The following is a 19,700-nucleotide window of genomic DNA, read 5'->3' on the forward strand; positions in this document are numbered from 1 at the left end:
AAATGTGACACTGTGAAAATATAGTGATGCTCAGCAAAGTATTTTGTATTATTAAATGTTGTAAATACATCAGATCTGTTCTCCCTTCTCTCTCATCAGGATATGAGGAAGTGATGTTTATTCATACCCACTACAGCCATCTGAGTGAGATTGTATCTGGACCACAGGAGCCTCCGCAGAGTCACCAAGAGAAATTAAAAAGGTTGGCTATAGTTTATTTGTATAGCCCATTTTCACAAATTAGAAATTTGTCTCAGAGTGCTTTACAATCTGTACACATAGACATCCCTGTCCAAAACCTCACATCGGATCAGGAAAAACTCCCAAACAACACTTCACGGGGAAAAAAAGGGAAGAAACCTTCAGGAGAGCAACAGAGGAGGATCCCTCTCCAGGATAGACAGGTGTAATAGATGTAATGTGTACAGAAGGAATCATTATACACAAATTAAAACACAGTAACAACACAATCAATGAATATGACAGAGTGTATGAATAGTTGGCAGTAGGCATATTCCACGATCGAGACCTCCATGATCCATCAGGCAGATGGAGGTAGAGAGGAGTGGGCGGAGTCTCAACAGGGCCATGGCATAGTTGGTAGTAGGCATATTCCACGACCCAGACCTCGATGATCCATTAGGCAGATAGGATCTATGATGTATCATAGGGACCCTATGAGACGTGGGAGGAAGCATAGTTAGTAATGTGCAATAGAGAGATGACAATGCATCCACAAGGAGGGAGAAAAGAGGAGAGAGGTGCTCAGTGTATCCTAAACGTTCCCCAGCAGCCTATAAGCCTATAGCAGCATATCAAGGGGCTGGACCAGGGCAAACCTGATTCAGCCCTAACTATAAGCACTGTCAAAGAGGAAAGTCTTAAGTCTACTTTGAAATATTCTGATCGATTACCTGTAGTTTGGATTTAAGTTTTAACAAATTTATTTTCTGATCTTTAAATTGCAGGGCAGATGTAAGTGGTAACCATTTTCTCTCTTCCCAGGAATTTCCCCGGACACCTGGCTTCTGCTGTCATATCAGCCACCATCCGCGATGCCTCCAAGGCCCAAAGCATTCCTGTGGCCATCAAGTACACCCTTTCCTCACCATACATGGTAAAGTCCGTAGTTCAGGGGGTGCCACACAGTTTGATTCTTTAGCCCAGGGCAACATTCAGTTCTGGCTTGACTCAATAATATCCATGCTGATGGCAAATGTTTGTAGAAAAGCAACACTTCTTTGGGAATAGTAGTTGAGTTACAGTCAAATTGTTGCCCTTTGATTAACTTACCAAACGCAATATGCCACTGCACAATAATTTTCGTCTTCGAGGATGTGGTACATATTTCTTTAATCCATGTTGCTTTTAAATAGTTAGACTCCAGGGCAATATATTAATAGAGAATGCAACAAGTGCAAACATGTGTTTCTGTTTCTAGGTGGAGTATTCACAGCGAGTTAATCCTGTTTGTGCCTTTTGGAATTTCAGCTTGATGTAAGTTTGACCAACAGCACAGTCATAGAAACAGCCCTAGTAAATGTGTGTTATTGCAATCAGGATTGAATCTGTCTCTTATTGTGTCCCATACATTTATAGAACCTATTTTATCTATTTGATGCCGTATATAATAATCCTGAACACAACAATCAAATGCAATAAATGAACATTTGACATTTTCTTCCAAAAGTTAGATTTTTAGGTTTTAGAATTCTTAATATTTAATACAAAATGTCTCTGCTTTCTGAAACCTATTAATGAGATGTGTTTGTGTGTGGTGGTTGTGTATTGGGCTGTAAAGGCATAATCATACCAGCAGCTGGTCCAGTGATGGTTGCCGGGTGACCATTGCTGGCTCGAGTGTAACTTCCTGTCTCTGTAACCACACCACCAACTTTGCAGTGCTGATGAATTACCTGGAGTCAAAGGTAACTCATGCAACATATCTGATGCAGTGAGTTGAATCATACATGCTGGAAAAGACGTTGCATGATGGAAAATGCTATTTTGATAGCCAGACCAGGGGGGGTTGAAAAATATAAACGTTATTTCATTATGTAATATTAGTTTTTTCCTTTGTTTGACAGTGATGATTTATATCATACATTATATACCATAGAAATCATGCATGTTACATACTTTGTTTGTACTTTTCTATTAGAACACACAGTATATGTTGCTGATCCAAGTCATTATCTTTGTTTTTTTTAATTAAGATTTGTAGTACACTATATATACCAGCAGGTGTCACTCCCAGTGTGCGTATCCCTTTAAAAGATGCATTGGTTCTCACTGTTCTTTCTGTCTAACCACAAAGTACATAAATGGTTATGAATAAAAACAAGACCAACAGCGTTTCAACTTTTTGAAATTGCACATATTTGGCATTTAGTCGTTACACAAATGAAGCGATGAGGTAGAAATTCAGTGTCTTTAAGTCTGCTTTGGATTGGTCAAACCTGTGATATTGAACAACATTCTCCCTCTCTCCTTCGCTCCCTCTCTCCCTCATTACTCCTTTTCCTTCCCATCCCAGTGGAGTCCTGAGGATGAACTTATTTTGACCAAGCTGACGTTCATCGGCTCTGGTGCATCTCTGTGTGCTCTGGTGGTGACCTTGATGCTGTTCACTGTGCTGGAGTGAGTGCCTGCTTTTCCTGTCCGGCTCGCCTGCAATACCAATATATCTGCCTGGTTTCTGTCTGTTTGAGTCAATGCAGACCACTCAGCCTCAACCCCTTTTTGAGCTGGTAATTACATTTAGTATATAACTACATTATTGAAAAACAAAGCTGAATCATAAGCTAAGTACACATTTCAAATTGTGTCGATATTCAGTATTTATATCGGTATATTTCACTATGTAGGTAATTATAACAATGTCAAACATATGAAAAATGTGTTCTTGCTTCCACCCATGATGTGAATACACATTATTATTTTGCATGAATTAACAGTTAAACACTTGTGAAGTTCACAGTACTGTTGTCAAGATAAACCAAGTCAGCATTGCCCTGTTGACTTTCATACCACCTCTTGGGTTTGATGTGACTCTCTGCCAGACACTTAACAGAGAGAGATAACTCATTGGCACTGTATGGCTCTGTTCCTAAGGCTGCTGTGAGTATTGACTCGTGCTAATCCAGTAATTACTGTGGTCTACATGTGAATCCACTCTGAAGGTTTATGGCGGCTTTTTGCAGATGTTAATTAACATAAGGGTCACTGAGGGATCACAATCAGCTTGAGAGGAGCTGCGCTGATGATTTATGACTGTCCTAAAATCAGAGAGTGTGACTATGTATGTCACACACTGCTGGTGTATTATGCTAATGCAGTTGTGTCCTTAAATATGCACGCACGCACGCACGCACACTCACACAGAGTTGCACATGTCCATTTAACTTATGTTAACTTAAATGGAAATATTCAACCTATTGATGCCATCTAAAGACAATATGTGTTTGTTTCCAGAGGTGGTGTGATGTGAGACATGAGCCGTATTTCCACTGCCCTCTGTGATAATATGTATCATACATTGGCCGAACACTGACACATAGTGGAAAACTAATTGAAACTGTAGGGGCAAGTTTCAGCTTAAGATATCTGAGACAAATCTCAAGTTCAAACTAACAACAGAAAGTAAAGAATACATTAAAAACATGATCTGGAAAGATGCCGCAACACTGTCAACAAGGTGTAACAAGGAGAATCCATTCATGGCACTAATTTATTTCAGGTCCTTTTATAACCTTGGCTGTTACAATTTGTTGTCAATATAGCGATGGAAATATTTATCGATCGTGTCGTCCATCAAACAAACAAACAAACATACATTATCAAATAACTTGACTGCCACTGGATGGATTGCTGTTACATTTAACACAGACAGTCAGCAGCCACACAACACTTGTCTATTACTTCAGTTTATGACAGAATACTTCTAAAGCTAAGGACTGATTATTGTCAATCTCCGCTGTGCTTTAACCCTCCTGTTACCTTAGGGTCAATTTGACCCCATTCAATGTTTAACCCTCCTGTTACCTTTATATTTACTGACATATTTTACCCTTGGGGTCAATTTGACCCCAGCAATTAAAACCTCCAGAAAATTATTAGAATTAATATTGTTTTCCAAGTTTAAGTGTGAAGTACTTTATGTTTGTTTGTTGACTACCTAAATAGCCCTTTAAATATATAAAAAAGTTGATATTTCTTATATGTTTGACACAGTGAAAAACAGCCTGGGGTCAAATTGACCCGAAAGAACACCGACATTAAACATTGAATGGGGTCAAATTGACCCTAAGGTAACAGGAGGGTTAAGAATAATGCTTCCCTCACATGCTAATATTATTACTGCTAAATACTGCATGCTGAATGCCTGCATACATTTTAATGTACTCATTTGGCTGTTTGCATATTGTTGGATCAGAAGTTAGCAAAACAATCTACTCGACGAGCAGATCATTTGTTAAAATGTTTGTCATCATTGTTTTGTAGTAACACTTCTAACCATATCTAATTTCAACACAAGATCTGTACAAAAACTTGGAGTATTCCCTTGTTTCTGTTCACAGTATCCCAAAATCTGACAGAACCTCCATCCATAAGAACCTCTTCATTGCTCTGATCTGTGCCCAGGTGATTCTGCTGTGTAGCGGCTCAGCCATCCACAACAAGGTACAGGTGTCTGGTTTTATGTACCAATACATAGGATTTTAATGTTGTTGGACCAAGGGTATTGAGACAAATGAAGGTGAATGATGGAAAGTAAAACAGGATTTACAGATTTGATCGTTGATGGAATTTTCTAATCTGTCAGTCAGAAGTAAAAAATGGGAGCTTCAATACATTACATTACATGTCATTTAGCAGACACTTTTATCCAAAGCAACTTACAATAAGTGCATTCAACCATGATTACAAACTCAGATCAACAAGAATTAAGAAAGAAGCATTTCTTCAAGAAAGCCAAACTACAAAAATACCATAAGTATGTGCCATTCAAGTGCCACTGAAGTGCTTATCTGTTTTTATTCACTAGATACCTATTATATTTAGATACTAGGAAGCAATTTTATTGGATTTTTTTAACAAAAAATATAAAATCCAATCAATACCCACTTAACTTCTGATTGCATTTACAGTACAAGCTAATGTTGAAAATAGCTGTGAAGCTATTGCCTACCTTAAATGAAACCAACATCAATGTGTTTCAATAGCTACCTTAATGAGACTTGAAGTCCAAATCCATACTGGGGATGCTAGTAAATAAAAGGCATAAGCATTGAATGTTACGTAAGTGGCCACTAATGTTGTATCCATCAGCTCAGACACATGGTTCTGTCTCTCAGTCGTCACCCAATAGCCTGTCGTCGGCTTGACCCCTGGTCCTTTGACTCTAGGTCATGTCAGAGTGGGCTTAACCCTTGGGGCAGGTGGGCAGTTGTTGGAAATTCATCAAGTGGTTTCACTGTATATGTATAAAGACTGACTGACCATCAGGAAGGTATTTTTTAAGATTTTCACAAGGTTTTTGAACACAACATTTTAAGCCAATTCAGAGCAACTTACAATGGATTAGTCTCCAGGGAGTTAGTGTTTTGCAACACATGCCTTCATAGGAATTGTTGTTACATAACGACAGCTGAAGGGATTGAATCGATATTATAGGTATTGTAAGGTCTTTCTTACCATTAGACCAAATGTATTTGTTCTATTATTTTTGTAATGGTGGAAATGACACATTTCCACCTCATTCATCGTTCACCTCTGAGATTTCTTGTTTGTGTGTTTTTTCAGACAATCCTTTAATTTTTCAAATATAGGGGTATGAAAAATGTACCTATATACACAAGTAGAGCCTCGATGCATATTTCTATAGAATATACTGTATAGTTGATCAGCTGAACGTCTTTTTGGTTTCCACAACCGTCCCTGTGGCCATGCTGATTTTAATTTGATTGTTGGAGCGAGAAAAAATGTCACGCAAAACTTGACATGGCATGACAATTGAACTTAATTAAGTTTTACTGTTAAGCAAGTCACTCAGGAGCTTAACCTGAATGTCTGAAACGTAACGTGTATTGTCTGCATGCCTGTGTTGCCGTGTTTGCAGGTGGCTTGCACACTTGTGGCGGCACTGCTCCATCTCTTCTTCATGGCAGCGTTTAGCTGGATGCTGGTGGAGGGGCTGCTGCTCTGGAGCAAGGTGGTGGCAGTCAACCTCAGCGAAGATCGTCACATGAAGTATTACTATCTCATCGGCTGGGGTACAACGGATATGAATACATAGCCAATCAATACATTGCCAAATTACCATTCACATGTGCAGTGATTCTTAATGCTATCGTAATCTAGGGTTAGAACTTGATAAAATCAGGAATGTAAAACCACATGCATATTGATCAATGGAGTTAATTGACAGACATCTAACAATGTGAATTAATTTGACTGCCCCCCAGGTTTGCCGGTTCTGATAGTCACCATCACGTTGGCATCAGCCTCAGGCAAATACGCGGCCGACAGCTACTGTTGGCTCAGTGTCCAGAATGGCGTCATCTGGGGCTTTGCTGGGCCCGTCATCTTCATCATCATGGTCAGAAAATGAATTCCTAATCATTCCACGTAGGACTGGGCAATAATTCAATATGATGATTTATCGTCTTTCAGTGGAATCATGTCGTGATTAAATCATATTTCAAGATATTGCAGTACACAATTGTGTTTTCTAAATTGATAATAACAAGCACATATTAACTCAAATGTTTCCAATTATTTTATAATTTTACACTAAAGTTTTTAATTAAATGAGAAATGGTGAAAATACCAAATACAAGGCGCATTCCGCCAGTGTGTACTTTTTATTATTTCCTGTAGTGTCTCACATTAGGTTTGACTGGAAAGGTTACCAATTACACAGGAAATGGTATTGATGTTGCACAATTTTCTTTTTTAAAAGTGGAAGTTTAATATAAACTTTATTTATTTATTTCCTCTATCACAATCTCAAACCTATTGATATGTTTTGAGCTGTATTTTCCCCGCCCCTCATCTGCTTATCAATTGCTCATTTTGCCTTGGCCTCATTTAATTTCTTTGTCTTTCCTTTATTCCAGGTGAACGTGATGGTACTGACTCGGGTGGTGATCATCACCATATCCACGGCCAAGAGAAGGTCCATCATGTTGGCCATGGGCTCCAGTCCTGTGGATCAAGCCAATGAACAAATCAGGTACAAACCACAAGGTGGCACTATTTGTCCTCTTTTTTAATTTTTAAAAATGATTATTCACCCAGTCCACAGGCCTTGGAGCAGACATGCTGTAGTCACTGGGCGTCAAATAAAAAGGAGCTGGAAGATTTTATATTGGATTTGTCATTTTAGGACAGAAAACCTAATTTATCCAACTGAATAGGAATATATTTTGAAAGGGCTGCATTAGTGCTTTTCATATACAAGACTTCAAGCTTCAACGACTTGAAATGTTTTATATTGATCAGAACTTAGTGTTTTGGTATTATTTAGTGTTGATAAAATACAGAACTAATTCAGATCTGAGTTATCTGATGAGTTGGGCCAGTCTTTTTATTATTATTATTATTATTTCTGAAATCAAGAGTTGAATATTTATATGTTAATAATAATAATAGTATTAATACAGTTTATTTGTGTTGCGCTTTAGAAAGTAATCAAAGAAAAAAAATTACATGAATAGCATCAAAGAGTAAAAGCCAATTAGGTGAGTTTTTAGTGCAGTTTTGAAAGAGGTCTGGTGATGGAGAATGTCTGAAGTGCTGAGAGAGAGAGAGGGGGCAGCAATGGAGAAGGCCACTATCGGGTCTTATACTGACTTGATTGTAAGGGATTATGACAGTAGCAGTTGCAGAGGTTTTAGTAATATGTTTAGGATTTAGAATTTGTGGGTGAATCTCTAAAAATGGGATTAAAACCTGTAATATCATTTAAATATCATCTCTTAGCAGCTGCAGTCTGAAATGATCAACACTGTCTTTTAAGAAAATCAAATATTGATACTCTTGAATTATCTCCAATATATTTGCACGGAATTGAATATCTATGAGCTAGCATTGTTGGGATGCTATATATATATAAATTATTTTATGAATGACTTTTGATTTCATAGTTCATATTTAATAATCTATTACTTGTTGCTGCCTAAAGGTGCGTTCACACCAAAAGCGAAACTATTTTTCGCGTCGCCCAAAACGCGTGAGTTTACTCGCTCGACTATTCACCGTGTTCTCACCATAAGCGTCGAGACGATACTCGAGGGGCGATGCTCGAGGGGCGATGCTCGAGGGGCGATGCTCGAGGGGCGGGGCTTATCTCCGTGTCTCGTCTCCGTAAAGACCGTTATCATTTCCTTCATCCACCAGAATAACTAACCACTAGTTCTGCTTTATATTTGTGGTGGACATCCCACACACTAACGCCCTCGTGTTTGGGTTCATGACATCATCCGTAGGCTCACACAGCTCGGTCACTTTCACCGATGAAGTTACGGTTACGTCTGAAAGACTTCCGCTTCCAGCGCTACGAGAGCGGAACTCAAGAGCTGATTGGCCCGAGTTGCGAGATGACCGCCTCAAAGTTTAATTATATCAACTCGGGGCGGACATTGCGCCGCTGAAAACGTGCCGCTGTAAACGCGTCTGCCACATCGCGTCGCCCTAAACGCCCCAAACAATATCGTGTCTATCGCAGCCACAAGCGTCTGTACGTTGACTTTTCATGGGATTCGGTCGCGCGAAAAAATAGTTTCGCTTTTGGTGTGAACGCACCTTAAGGTTGAATGATAATGAACAAAATAACTACTAATTTTCTTACTAGAATTTTGGTTTTGCTATATACGAGGAAATTAATTTAGGTTTATGTAACCTGTGACCTCTGTCACACTCTATGCACCACATATATATATATGCAATTCAATAGACTAAATGGTTATTTATCAGATTGGCTGGAGGATCAGAGTGTTTATCTTGGCTAAACATACTGTTTTAAATTGTGTTCTTTGTGACTATTTCTATTGCAATGCTATACAATATCTTGTTGATCCCGATAACTGCTGTCTGCTAATGTGTTAAATTTTTGGCTCTGGTGTTAGCTCATCCGGGTGAAACTTTGCTGTAAGTGATCCAGTAGATTTTCCCCAGCAGGCTTGTATATGATCCTATCAGTGAAAATTGTGTTAAATTGTATATATTTGTTCACTACCTCAGCCCACCAGGGCTCACAGTAGGTGCTTTATGAAGGTTCTCAAAGCAGGCCTTGAACCATTGGCACTCCTGGGTGGCAGCCCTCTTGGAAACTCAAACACATTCCTCCACTGAAAAAACTAGGGCTTGCCGCCCGCCATGTCACGCACACACGCACACGCACACACACACACACACACACACACACACACACACACACACACACACACACACACACACACACACACACACACACACACACACACACACACACACACACAGCTGGTGCGGTTTGGCGGTCACCTGAGCGGGAAGATAATTCAACTCTAAACAGAATTAAGGTGGATTTAAGGTGGGAAGTTGTCACTCCGTGAGCTTTTTCAGCCGCAAAGTGTTGTATATGGAACAACCAGCCTGCCAAAGCTGCTCAGTTTTGTCCAACAAAACTGAAAAGTTGAGGAACCCAGAATCAAGCTCAGGATGATCAGGGAGGAAGTAACATTTTTAGGGATTGTAAAATTAATTTAATCTGGTGTGGCGCACGTTCAGCTCGGTCAACCAATCCAGGGTCTTTGTTGTGTATGCTTGATAATAATTGTATATCTATGTGTGTGTTAGCCATATGTATTTGTGTATGCTAACATTCTTGTGCTGTGATTGTGTTTGTGCGTGTGAGCACAGGGCCGCAGTGAAAGCAGTGCTGGTGTTGCTGCCCATCCTCGGATTGACATGGCTGTGTGGTGTCTTGGTGCCTTTCTCCATTGTTATGGCCTACATTTTCATCCTGCTCAACTCCCTGCAGGTACACACACATACACACCCACACACACACACACTCACACACACACTCACACAAACAGGCACCCATATTCAATTCAATTCAATTCAGTTTATTTGTATAGCCCGTTTTCACAAATTAGAAATTTGTCTCAGAGTGCTTTACAATCTGTACATATAGACATCCCAGTCCCAAAACCTCACATCGGATCAGGAAAAACTCCCAAACAACCCTTCACGGGGAAGAAAAGGGAAGAAACCTTCAGGAGAGCAACAGAGGAGGATCCCTCTCCAGGATGGACAGGTGCAATAGATGCCATGTGTACAGAATGAATCATTATACACAAATCAAAACACAGTAACAACACAATCAATGATTTTGACAGAGTGTATGAATAATTGGTAGTAGGCATATTCCACGATTGAGACCTTCACGATCCATCAGGCAGATGGAGGTAGAGGGGAGGAGTGGACGGAGTCTCAGCAGGGCCATGGCATAGTTGGTAGTAGGCATATTCCACGATCCAGACCTCGATTATCCATCAGGCAGATAGGATCTATGACGTCTCATAGGGTCCGATGACCCTATAGAGACGTGAAGTCAAAAGGACTCCGGGGAGAAAGCAGAGTTAGTAATGTGCAATAGAGAGATGAAAATTCATCCATAAGGAGAGAGAAAAGAGGAGAGAGGTGCTCAGTGTATCCTAAAAGTCCCCCAGCAGCCTATAAGCCTATAGCAGCATATCAAGGGGCTGGACCAGGGCAAACCTGATTCAGCCCAACTATAAGCTCTGTCAAAGAGGAAAGTCTTGAGTCTACTCTTAAATGAGGTGACTGTGTCTGCCTCCCGGACTAAAGGTGGAAGCTGGTTCCATAAAAGAGGAGCTTGATAACTGAAGGTTATATGTATAAATGATATATTATATATCAATAATTCTTCAATCATCAGGGCTTAGAAGATGTATTGTCAAATATTGACATTTTTGCTTTTTTTGTCTGTTTGTCATTTCTGTCAGTGTGAAGAGATTCCTAAAATACATTATGGATATCCATAATGATAACTAGAAAATGTTCTAAGACCTCCGCCAAGGAGGCAATTCACTGAGGAGTGATGGTTAAAATCTGTAATTATGGAAACATAATCGCAGAATGCAATCCTACAATATATAATTCCTGAACTGCAGCTTACACTTATTTCGACAGGGCAGGCACAACAGACTGACTAGAATACACATGAAAATGCGCATTGCAACAGGGCTCAAGCACTTTGACCAAAAGTTTCCATTAGGTATTGTTTATGATCGAGTGTCGTAGCATCTGTGCGGCAATAAAACCTCTTATAGCATTACTTATTGCTTTGGCTCGATGTGAATCTGCGGTGAGAGGCTGTCTGACCGGTGTAAAAAAAGGGTGTTGTCTGTTTTAGTTTTATTCCGCGAATCGACACATTCGAATGATGCTGTCTTTCATTAAATGTTTGAATTGTATTCACAGACATACCGGACTTCAGTTGAACATTGCTGAAATACAATTTGACCCACATTGTTGTCAGCTGAGCTGACTGGACTAAGCCAACTGGCATGCTATAGCTGACAACAACTGGTGTGCTGCGAACACTTTCAGGCTGAAACCCGCCCTCAAGAATTTCTGCTCGACAAGTGCAGGTTATCGGCACTAACCGACTCTCCTCAGGGCTCAAAAGCTGCACCTGCAGCGGCCGTGGTAATGTCATTATTACTCCGCGAGCCAGACGCGGAGCTTTGGCTGGACGTATGTCCCCCGCAGCAACCAATAGTCGTTTGCTCACCTGTGATCCAAATGTCAACAGAAGGGTTGCCTCAATATTACAATTCATTAAATGCGGGATTGGAACGTCATTATTTAATTATTTAAATTCCTGTACGCACAATAAGGAAATTAGAATAGCAGGAGTGCATATTTTACAAATATGGATATACAGTACTTCTGATGTCAGAAATGGCTGACTGGGCTTTTGAAATATCTGATTCGAAGCCCACATCACTCTCAGATGAAGCACTATTGGTAACAAGCATACAACTTGAGTTCATCAGCCATGTGTTGTAATAAAGTAGGACAAATATAAGACAACATTACGTCACAGCTAAAACTTGTGAGAAACTCCAAATAAACTCCAACAGTTTATAAACAGTAAGCCGCTTTTTTTTTCTTCAATGAGGAACAGAAAGGTTTTCCATTATACATTGTAATTCTTCCCTTCTCTTGTGGTGGGGGCACACAGACCATCAAGGTTTTTATTTGTCAGTGACAAGGCTGAAGCAGACAGGGTGGAAAAGAGCCTTGGTTTGGCTTGTGTTAAGCAGGTGCTTCATTTTAACAAGGAAAGTCGATTTGTATTTTTTTGTTTAATAATTTTTTCTTTATGTATTGAGAAGTCAGCATTAGTGTTGTTGTTGTGGCACATCAGTGTTGATTTTCTGCTTTTAGTGCTACATTTCATTGGGTTGTTTTTTCAAATGTTTTGAGGAAGGAATATTTTTAAGCACTGTAAATAGTATAGTACAGAACCAAATTAAAAAAAATTATGCCTGGAGTAATATACCTGTGGGCATCATATCTCCATATGAAAATGGTCACAACTTTGTGAAATATATTTTTTTTTTACATGGAAAAAGAATAATACCTTTGTAGCTTATTTCTCCCCTGCACTACAGTGATGAAGGAGGAGGTGAGGATAACATCTCTGACTGCGGCAGGCAGTCCAGATCCACCGCTGCGATTTGTACTCGTCTTTTAATCAGATGTATCTTTAATTGAGCTGTATATTTAACGAGAAAATCAATAGAGGTTTAGCTACAGTTCGATCATTAAGCAAGGCCCCTTGGTTGCCATAAATAGTTTCTGTTTCTCTCTCACATCTAATTATATTTGTTCCATGTCGACTAATTAATACTGAAAGATATTATGGGCTGGTATTATACGACTTCACATGTACAGATTTGTATTCTGTTTCATGCATTTTGTCTGTCTGCCTCTGTCCGTTCAGCTGTCCAACAATTGCTAAGCTAGCCTTTTCTTACCTCTCTTGGTCTGTTACCTGTTAATCAGTCTTTTTGACAGCCTTTTTGACTCTTTTGATTTCATTGTAAGTTGTTAAAGAGATTGTGTTTGTGTAACGGTGGCCTCCTTTTAAGACCTGGTTCTCAAATATTTCTTCTCAGTTTGAAGAAAATATCAACATCTTGCCTTGTGCTTCCTCTTTTGCATATAATTGCACATTGCTTATTCCATCCTTTGATCATGCACACTGTGCAGATACATTTCTTCACATGAAAAAACCCCCAATCTTTTAATGTGTTTTGTCAGTGTGATGACTGGGCTTTCGGGTAGCTGCAGGAGGCCTAACCAGCTGCTCCGGCATAATAGAGCTACATAATTTGTCTTTAAGCCTCAACGGTCAAGACACAAAAGGAACCCTACCAGGCACCAAGCTGTTCCGGTGACACACTTTGTTGACCCCACTGCTCTCCAGTCTGCATGGGGTATAGTGAAACTCGTAGTGGCAATCCTCAAGATCCTGTGTGTTCTGGGGAATTTCTATACAAGTGCTCAATGCTGTGTTGTGGCTGTATTTCCCCTCACTAATTCAAATGGTGTGGGCAGGACTGTTACGTTCCCCTTTTGATTTGATTTAACTAGGACATTTTTGTCTTTTCTTTGCCTGTTCAGCATTGATAGAATGGTTACTAGCAAACTGAATGATAATGGGAAAAGCAAATTCTCATGCATTGAGAACTGTTCCCATGAAAAAATATACCTGACACCATGCCAAATAGAAGAAAAGTATCATTTTCGTAGTTTTTTTGTTGCTTTTTCACCCAAGCACCTGCTGCTATAGGCTTATAGGCTGCTGGGGGACATTTTAGGATACACTGAGCACCTATCTCCTCTTTTCTCTCTCCTTATGGATGAATTTGTATCGCTCTATTGCACATTACTAACTCTGCTTTCTCCCTGGAGTCCTTTTGACTTCACGTCTCATAGGGTCATCGGACCCTATGAGACGTCATAGATCCTATCTGCCTGATGGATCATCAAGGTCTGGATCGTGGAATATGCCTACTACCAACTATGCCATTGCCCTGTTGAGACTCCGCCCACTCCTCCTCTAACTCCATCTGCCTGATGGATCGTGGAGGTCTCCATCGTGGAATATGACTACTACGAACTATTAATACACTCTGTCATATTCATTGAATGTGTTTTAACTCTAAATCTGTCCTTCTGTACACATTACATCTATTGCACCTGTCCATCTTGGAGAGGGATCCTCCTCTGTTGCTCTCTGTTTGGGAGTTTTTCCTGATCCGATGTGAGGTTTTGGGACAGGGATGTCTATGTGTACAGATTGTAAAGAACTCTGAGACAAATTTGTAATTTGTGAAAATGGGCTATACAAATATACTGAATTGAATTGAAACTGAAGACCTTTGTGTTGTTCTTGTTTGATTTTAAACATGTAGCATCGTCAAATACTTGGACTCCATGGCTCACAGTTTCAGGGCCCCTGCTGGCCTTCACCTACAAAATGTCACAAAAAAAGACATGTACCAACCAGGGAGAGTCTCAAAGAGACAAAAAGATGCAAAATGACTACAAATAGACGGCAACACATCCATAGAGAGATGCATAAAGACTACAAAGAGACGAAACAAATGCATGTCTTGCTTCTATGTAAGGAAGGTAGTGAGGCCTTTTTCATGTCCAGGGGCCTATTGTCCATTGGCCATAATTAGCTCATGAGAAACCCTGTCCAGGAAAGGACTTTTGATATTACTAATGAAATCTGGTACAGAGATTTAGGCCCTCTCAGGATCCTACTGAAATGGGTGATCCCATGTCTTTTTATTTTTCTGAATCGCCCCACAACTTTAAGATGTATTGCACCGGCATTAACCACAGACATTTATAGTTCCTAGAGGATGAATTGTAATAATCTTAATGCCGAAACCTTCCATCTAGTTCCATCATCTGGTCCCATCACTACCTTTTGGTTAGTGCATATTAGCAAATGTTAGTATAAGCAACACATTTAATTTATTACGATGAACATAATACCAACCAAACATCAATGCTTGCATTAACATTTTGAGCATGTTAGCATGCTGATTAGCTGAACGTATTGCTTGGTTTAACAGATCTGTGCGTAGTCTCATTGTATTTCCCTTTTCCCTTATGATCCGATATGTAATTAGACACTGCATTACAATAGACTACCTTGGTCATATAGAGGACAGTCTTATCCTCTTTAATGCTATTGATCCCTTTTAGAGAGAGAGCAGAGTTTAACATTGTCCAAACTTTCTGGCTACTCATAAAGATGATGACATGTGGGAAGCCTTAACAATAATCCATGCACAACCTGTGCTAGTAGGCAGGAGATACAAATAAAAATGCTCAAGTTTTTTCGGAAATGTTTTTTTATTTGCAGCTGTTGTATTTTCAATGGGGCCAGCCAAAGCAACATAAAGCCTAAGCGGCAAGCCTTTACTGTTAAATCAATAAAACAGATAATGTTGACAAGCCTTTTTCATTGCACTCCCTCATGCCCTCCCACTCCTCTTTGCCCTCCATCCTGACAGCACTGTCTGAAGAGTCTCTGCTTTTGTCGTTATTTCTCTCAATAGAGACCTGAGCAGGCTGTTTTGAGCAAATATACTGTAGACACGGCATAAAAGCATCTCTACTGCACTAACTTCAGCAAGCAGGGCTTTTGATTGTTCCTTGTGTTCCATTAACTTATGGCAAACGATGCTCAGCTTGTGTAGTAGCATCCAGGAACTACGTGTGTCTATTAAACTTCATCAGTTATGCACAGAAGTTGTTTACATTGTTAAATATGTGGCTTTGACAAAACAAGAAGACAACAGAGCATGCTTGCTTTTTTCTTAATGTATCTTCTGCTCATTATTAAGCACTGTATTTGCCTCAGTAGGTCATACAGCTTAAGAGATATGCTATCAATTTTAAAGGTTCTCAGAATAGGTCCGCAGAATAATTATACAACGAGGCAAACAACTATTTGCAAAATAATAGCGTGACGTCTACCTGGCCAGAGAAGTAAGTTGCTTTGCCCCTGTGTGTTGTAATCAGAACTTATCAATGCTGGCCGCCTGCTCCTGTTTAGTGCCTGTTGGTGCATGTGAGCGGGCCCCACATGGATGCAGCTGTGCACTGCTCTCATATAGCGATAACGCTGATAACACTGTCCCGACCAATTTTTCTTTTTTATATTTAGTTGCATCGTTAGCCATGTTGAGATCTGTGTGGAGTCACTAGAATGCAGTAACATTAACAAGTCAAAAGACACTTTGTTTATTTGGAAGAAGTCAAAATATTATTTCGTCAACATCCAAACAACGTTGAACTTAGTGGTTTTCAAAGATACTTCGAAAGCCTAATGGTTGACGCATCATAATACAGTAATGTCATGCTTCATTTAAACCAAGATTATCAAAAACCAAAAACTATATTTTTGTAGTTTGCATTGGACAACATGAACAAGGTGCATACATAGTTTTGAGTTGATATGCTGTTCCTCTGAGTCGACTCTAAATTTTTACTCTGAGTCGGTAGTTTTTATGAACAACTTAACCATAAATACAGGCATGCATCATCTGCTTCCTTACCAAGCTCGAGATAAATAGCATGGGGTGCTGTGTGTGCGCTTGTGGGAGAGAAGAGGGACGGGGGGCTCTTTGGGTGGGCCATAAATCGCTCCACCCTTCATCATCCAATCTCTGTGCAATGTCATTCAAAACCCCCACACTATCTATTACCTGGGTATAATAGGCTCCTGGCCATGCAGTGTCCATCTTATTATTAGCCCATAACTTTAAACTATCAATAACTTTGAGCTGCAGTGGGAGGTTGTGGGGGAAAGGAAAAGTAGGAGAGTGAGAAATCAAAATAGAGAGGTGAAGGAAGTAAGAGAGTCAGAAAGAAAATGTAAGGGCTAACGTTTGTCCTCTGCAAGTTGGAGAGAGTTCCTGTGGTTTGTTTTGGGAACTTTGCAGGCGAGAATGTATCCTTTTATTCCTGTTATGTCAGTGTTCTGCCTGCGGAGGGCAACCATGTGCCTTGTCATTACAATGTGAAGATGTAGAGAAATCTATGAGAGAATTTAGCTGAGCCATTTCATTCATATCACATTAAGGTCTTTTATATCACAGGAACTGATGACAATGATGCTTTTGTATCTCTTATGAAATGAACAGGCTGGTGTGTGGTAATGAGATTTTACAGGCATTCACTAAAGCTTTAGAATTGAAATGTATCATTTCACTCAGGGTTAAATCTTAGTAAATACACTGTATATGTCTATTAAGAATGCAGTAATTATATATTAGTTTAGTAATTCAGAATTTCAAAAGAAAATGGTACACAGTGTTGACCTGTCATCCCTTTCTGGTGTCACCAGCTTCAAGCTGTCTCACTATTAATAGGCATGCTGTAGAAGGACAGCTCTCTTTCAGGTATACAATTAACAAGCAAATTTGATCAATTAGTTTAAAAAAAACTTAAAATATATACAAACTATAATATCCCAAACATTTTTTTTGCATAACATTATGTCATATATGCCATCAGTGGATTATCTTAATTTCCATGAATGTATCGTGGTCACAAGTTGAAAGTAGGTTTAGAAATAATGCACTGGTTCACATCAGACCAGTTAAAGCCATAGACACCCAATAATGCAAAGGAAACATGGCTGTAAAAGTGTCCCTTTTACTTGAGGCATAGATTTAACTTAAGGCTCCAAAATGATGTTTCAATGTTTTCACTGAAACAAATGCAGAACCCCCATCTTCCATAAACACACTCTCACACACTTGGCTAGTGGAGCATGACATCAGAATGTATCCACAATATAGATGTGCTCAATACAGTGTTGCTCTGCTTATTGATTTTTGCCATATGGGAGATTTGTTGTGAGTAAGCAATGCTTTTACGGCATCAGAAGCTATTGTTTGAGATGGGGTGATTTTTCTTTTTTCTCGGCCCCGTAGCTCAGTAACTACAAATTGTTTTCATACTACAGGAGTGGTTCTATTCCCCGTATAGCTCAAGCCAGATAAGAAAAAGCTTGTTTTGTCAGTGTAATATAAACTAGAGCGCAATAATATACTTGACATTAGACCACGCTTACAACCATTTAGTTGTTAAGGAATCGTCTTGCCCTTGAGGTGATCTGCACATTGAATTAGACAAACGTTTCAAACAGTCAGATCTTTACCCATGGAAAAGATAAGTGGGTTATATACATATACACGTACAAATGATCCCATGACACTATAACTGCATTAAGACCAAATCATTAGCTGTATTTATAGAAAATTGACTTGTCTTAAAGGAAACCTGCCCCCCATAGAATACACAATGGGTGCAACTGAAAAGACAAGTGTGCCATGAGATACATCTTCTGATGTATATATCCCGCACTGTTTTTTCTCTGATTGTCACCCGTACATATACAATTCTTTGTGGGTGCATACTTATGCTAAAAATACATTTACAGTTAATAATGACATGCCTCTATTTAATGATCAATCTTGATTCCAATATATTTATGTGTAAGAACCAGCCTGTGACCTGTCCAGATGTGTGATTTCTTTATTCTGCCTGTTATGCATTTCTTTTGCAAATATAGTAAAAATAACAACATATCTGAGGCCAGATGATTTCCATGGGGAGCTCTTATTTAGGTATTTAGGCCCTAACAGGTGGTAGACAAGAGTGAAAACTTTCCTATAAACTATAAGTGGGAGAAAGTGTGCCCTTAATATTACCTTGAGTCAACCTGCAGTTTTGAGGCTCTTGTAAAAGCCAGAGTAAAGCCATCTCCATCTATGTTGTTGATCTAGAAAACTAAATAAATCACATATAAGTGGATCTATAATGGGGTATCTGTTTTGCCTGACATTGGCACATATTAATCAGGTGGAATTTGAATGTGTTGTTGTTTCATAGCAATGTGGTTCATACGTCCTAAAAAGCTGGCAAAACAAAAATATTCCCCCTACAAATTATAATTTCAACCTTTTATCTAACAATAACCCCACACTTTCCAATAAATAATTCGAGAGCATTCTCTGATAAATTGGCCAGGTAAGTAATACAAAAATGTAGAGTGCAAAAGTAGCATAAGCCAAAAGCCTCCACAGCATAGTGGGGTTTGTGTCTGTGCGTGTGTGTGTGTGTGCGTGTGAATAGTGTGTGTAACCACTTATCCAAGGAGTTAGAAGTTATTTTAATTTCTTATTTGGCAGAAAAAACAAAATCAAGAGAACTTGAATCCAGTTTCCCAGTTAGTGAAGTCAAGTCCACTCATCTTTTCTGCTTCGTCTCCCCCCCCCCCCTGCTATACCATGTTTTAGCTAAGGCCCACCCACTATTTGAGGATTCATAATAAAACTAATATTGGAGAGCATTGGCTGATATTTTTTACCCATATTTACTTTTTAAAATGTTGTTGTCATTTATTTATTGCTCAGAAATGACATGGATTCACACCATAATGTTTTTGCTGACTGAGCTGAAAAGACAATGACATATGTGTTGGACCATCATGAACAATAAAATGAAGCCACAAATGCAAAAGATTTAATAAAAAATGTATCTGTATGTTTTAATATTGACTCATTGATAGCTGATATGAA

The 19,700-nt window shown here is 39.3% G+C and overlaps 1 protein-coding gene across 10 annotated transcripts in view; it reads left to right on the plus strand.

Moving 5' to 3' along the window:
- LOC130193964 (adhesion G-protein coupled receptor D2) overlaps positions 1-19,700 on the plus strand; it is a 219,405-nt gene that overhangs the window by 8,238 nt on the left and 191,467 nt on the right. For 7 of the 10 annotated variants that reach the window (XM_056414811.1, XM_056414808.1, XM_056414810.1 and 4 more), the window contains 10 exons: positions 100-202; positions 1,006-1,117; positions 1,442-1,497; positions 1,802-1,928; positions 2,537-2,640; positions 4,581-4,683; positions 6,122-6,275; positions 6,468-6,601; positions 7,122-7,237; positions 9,904-10,024. In XM_056414811.1, coding sequence (XP_056270786.1) covers positions 100-202; positions 1,006-1,117; positions 1,442-1,497; positions 1,802-1,928; positions 2,537-2,640; positions 4,581-4,683; positions 6,122-6,275; positions 6,468-6,601; positions 7,122-7,237; positions 9,904-10,024 — 1,130 coding nt within the window. Of the gene's footprint in view, positions 1-99; positions 203-1,005; positions 1,118-1,441; positions 1,498-1,801; positions 1,929-2,536; positions 2,641-4,580; positions 4,684-6,121; positions 6,276-6,467; positions 6,602-7,121; positions 7,238-9,898; positions 10,025-19,700 lie in introns of those variants that run through there. The other 3 variants (XM_056414813.1, XM_056414815.1, XM_056414816.1) reach the window with 3 other exon arrangements.

This window comes from Pseudoliparis swirei, chromosome 5 (assembly GCF_029220125.1).
Source record: "Pseudoliparis swirei isolate HS2019 ecotype Mariana Trench chromosome 5, NWPU_hadal_v1, whole genome shotgun sequence".
NCBI lineage: Eukaryota > Metazoa > Chordata > Actinopteri > Perciformes > Liparidae > Pseudoliparis > Pseudoliparis swirei.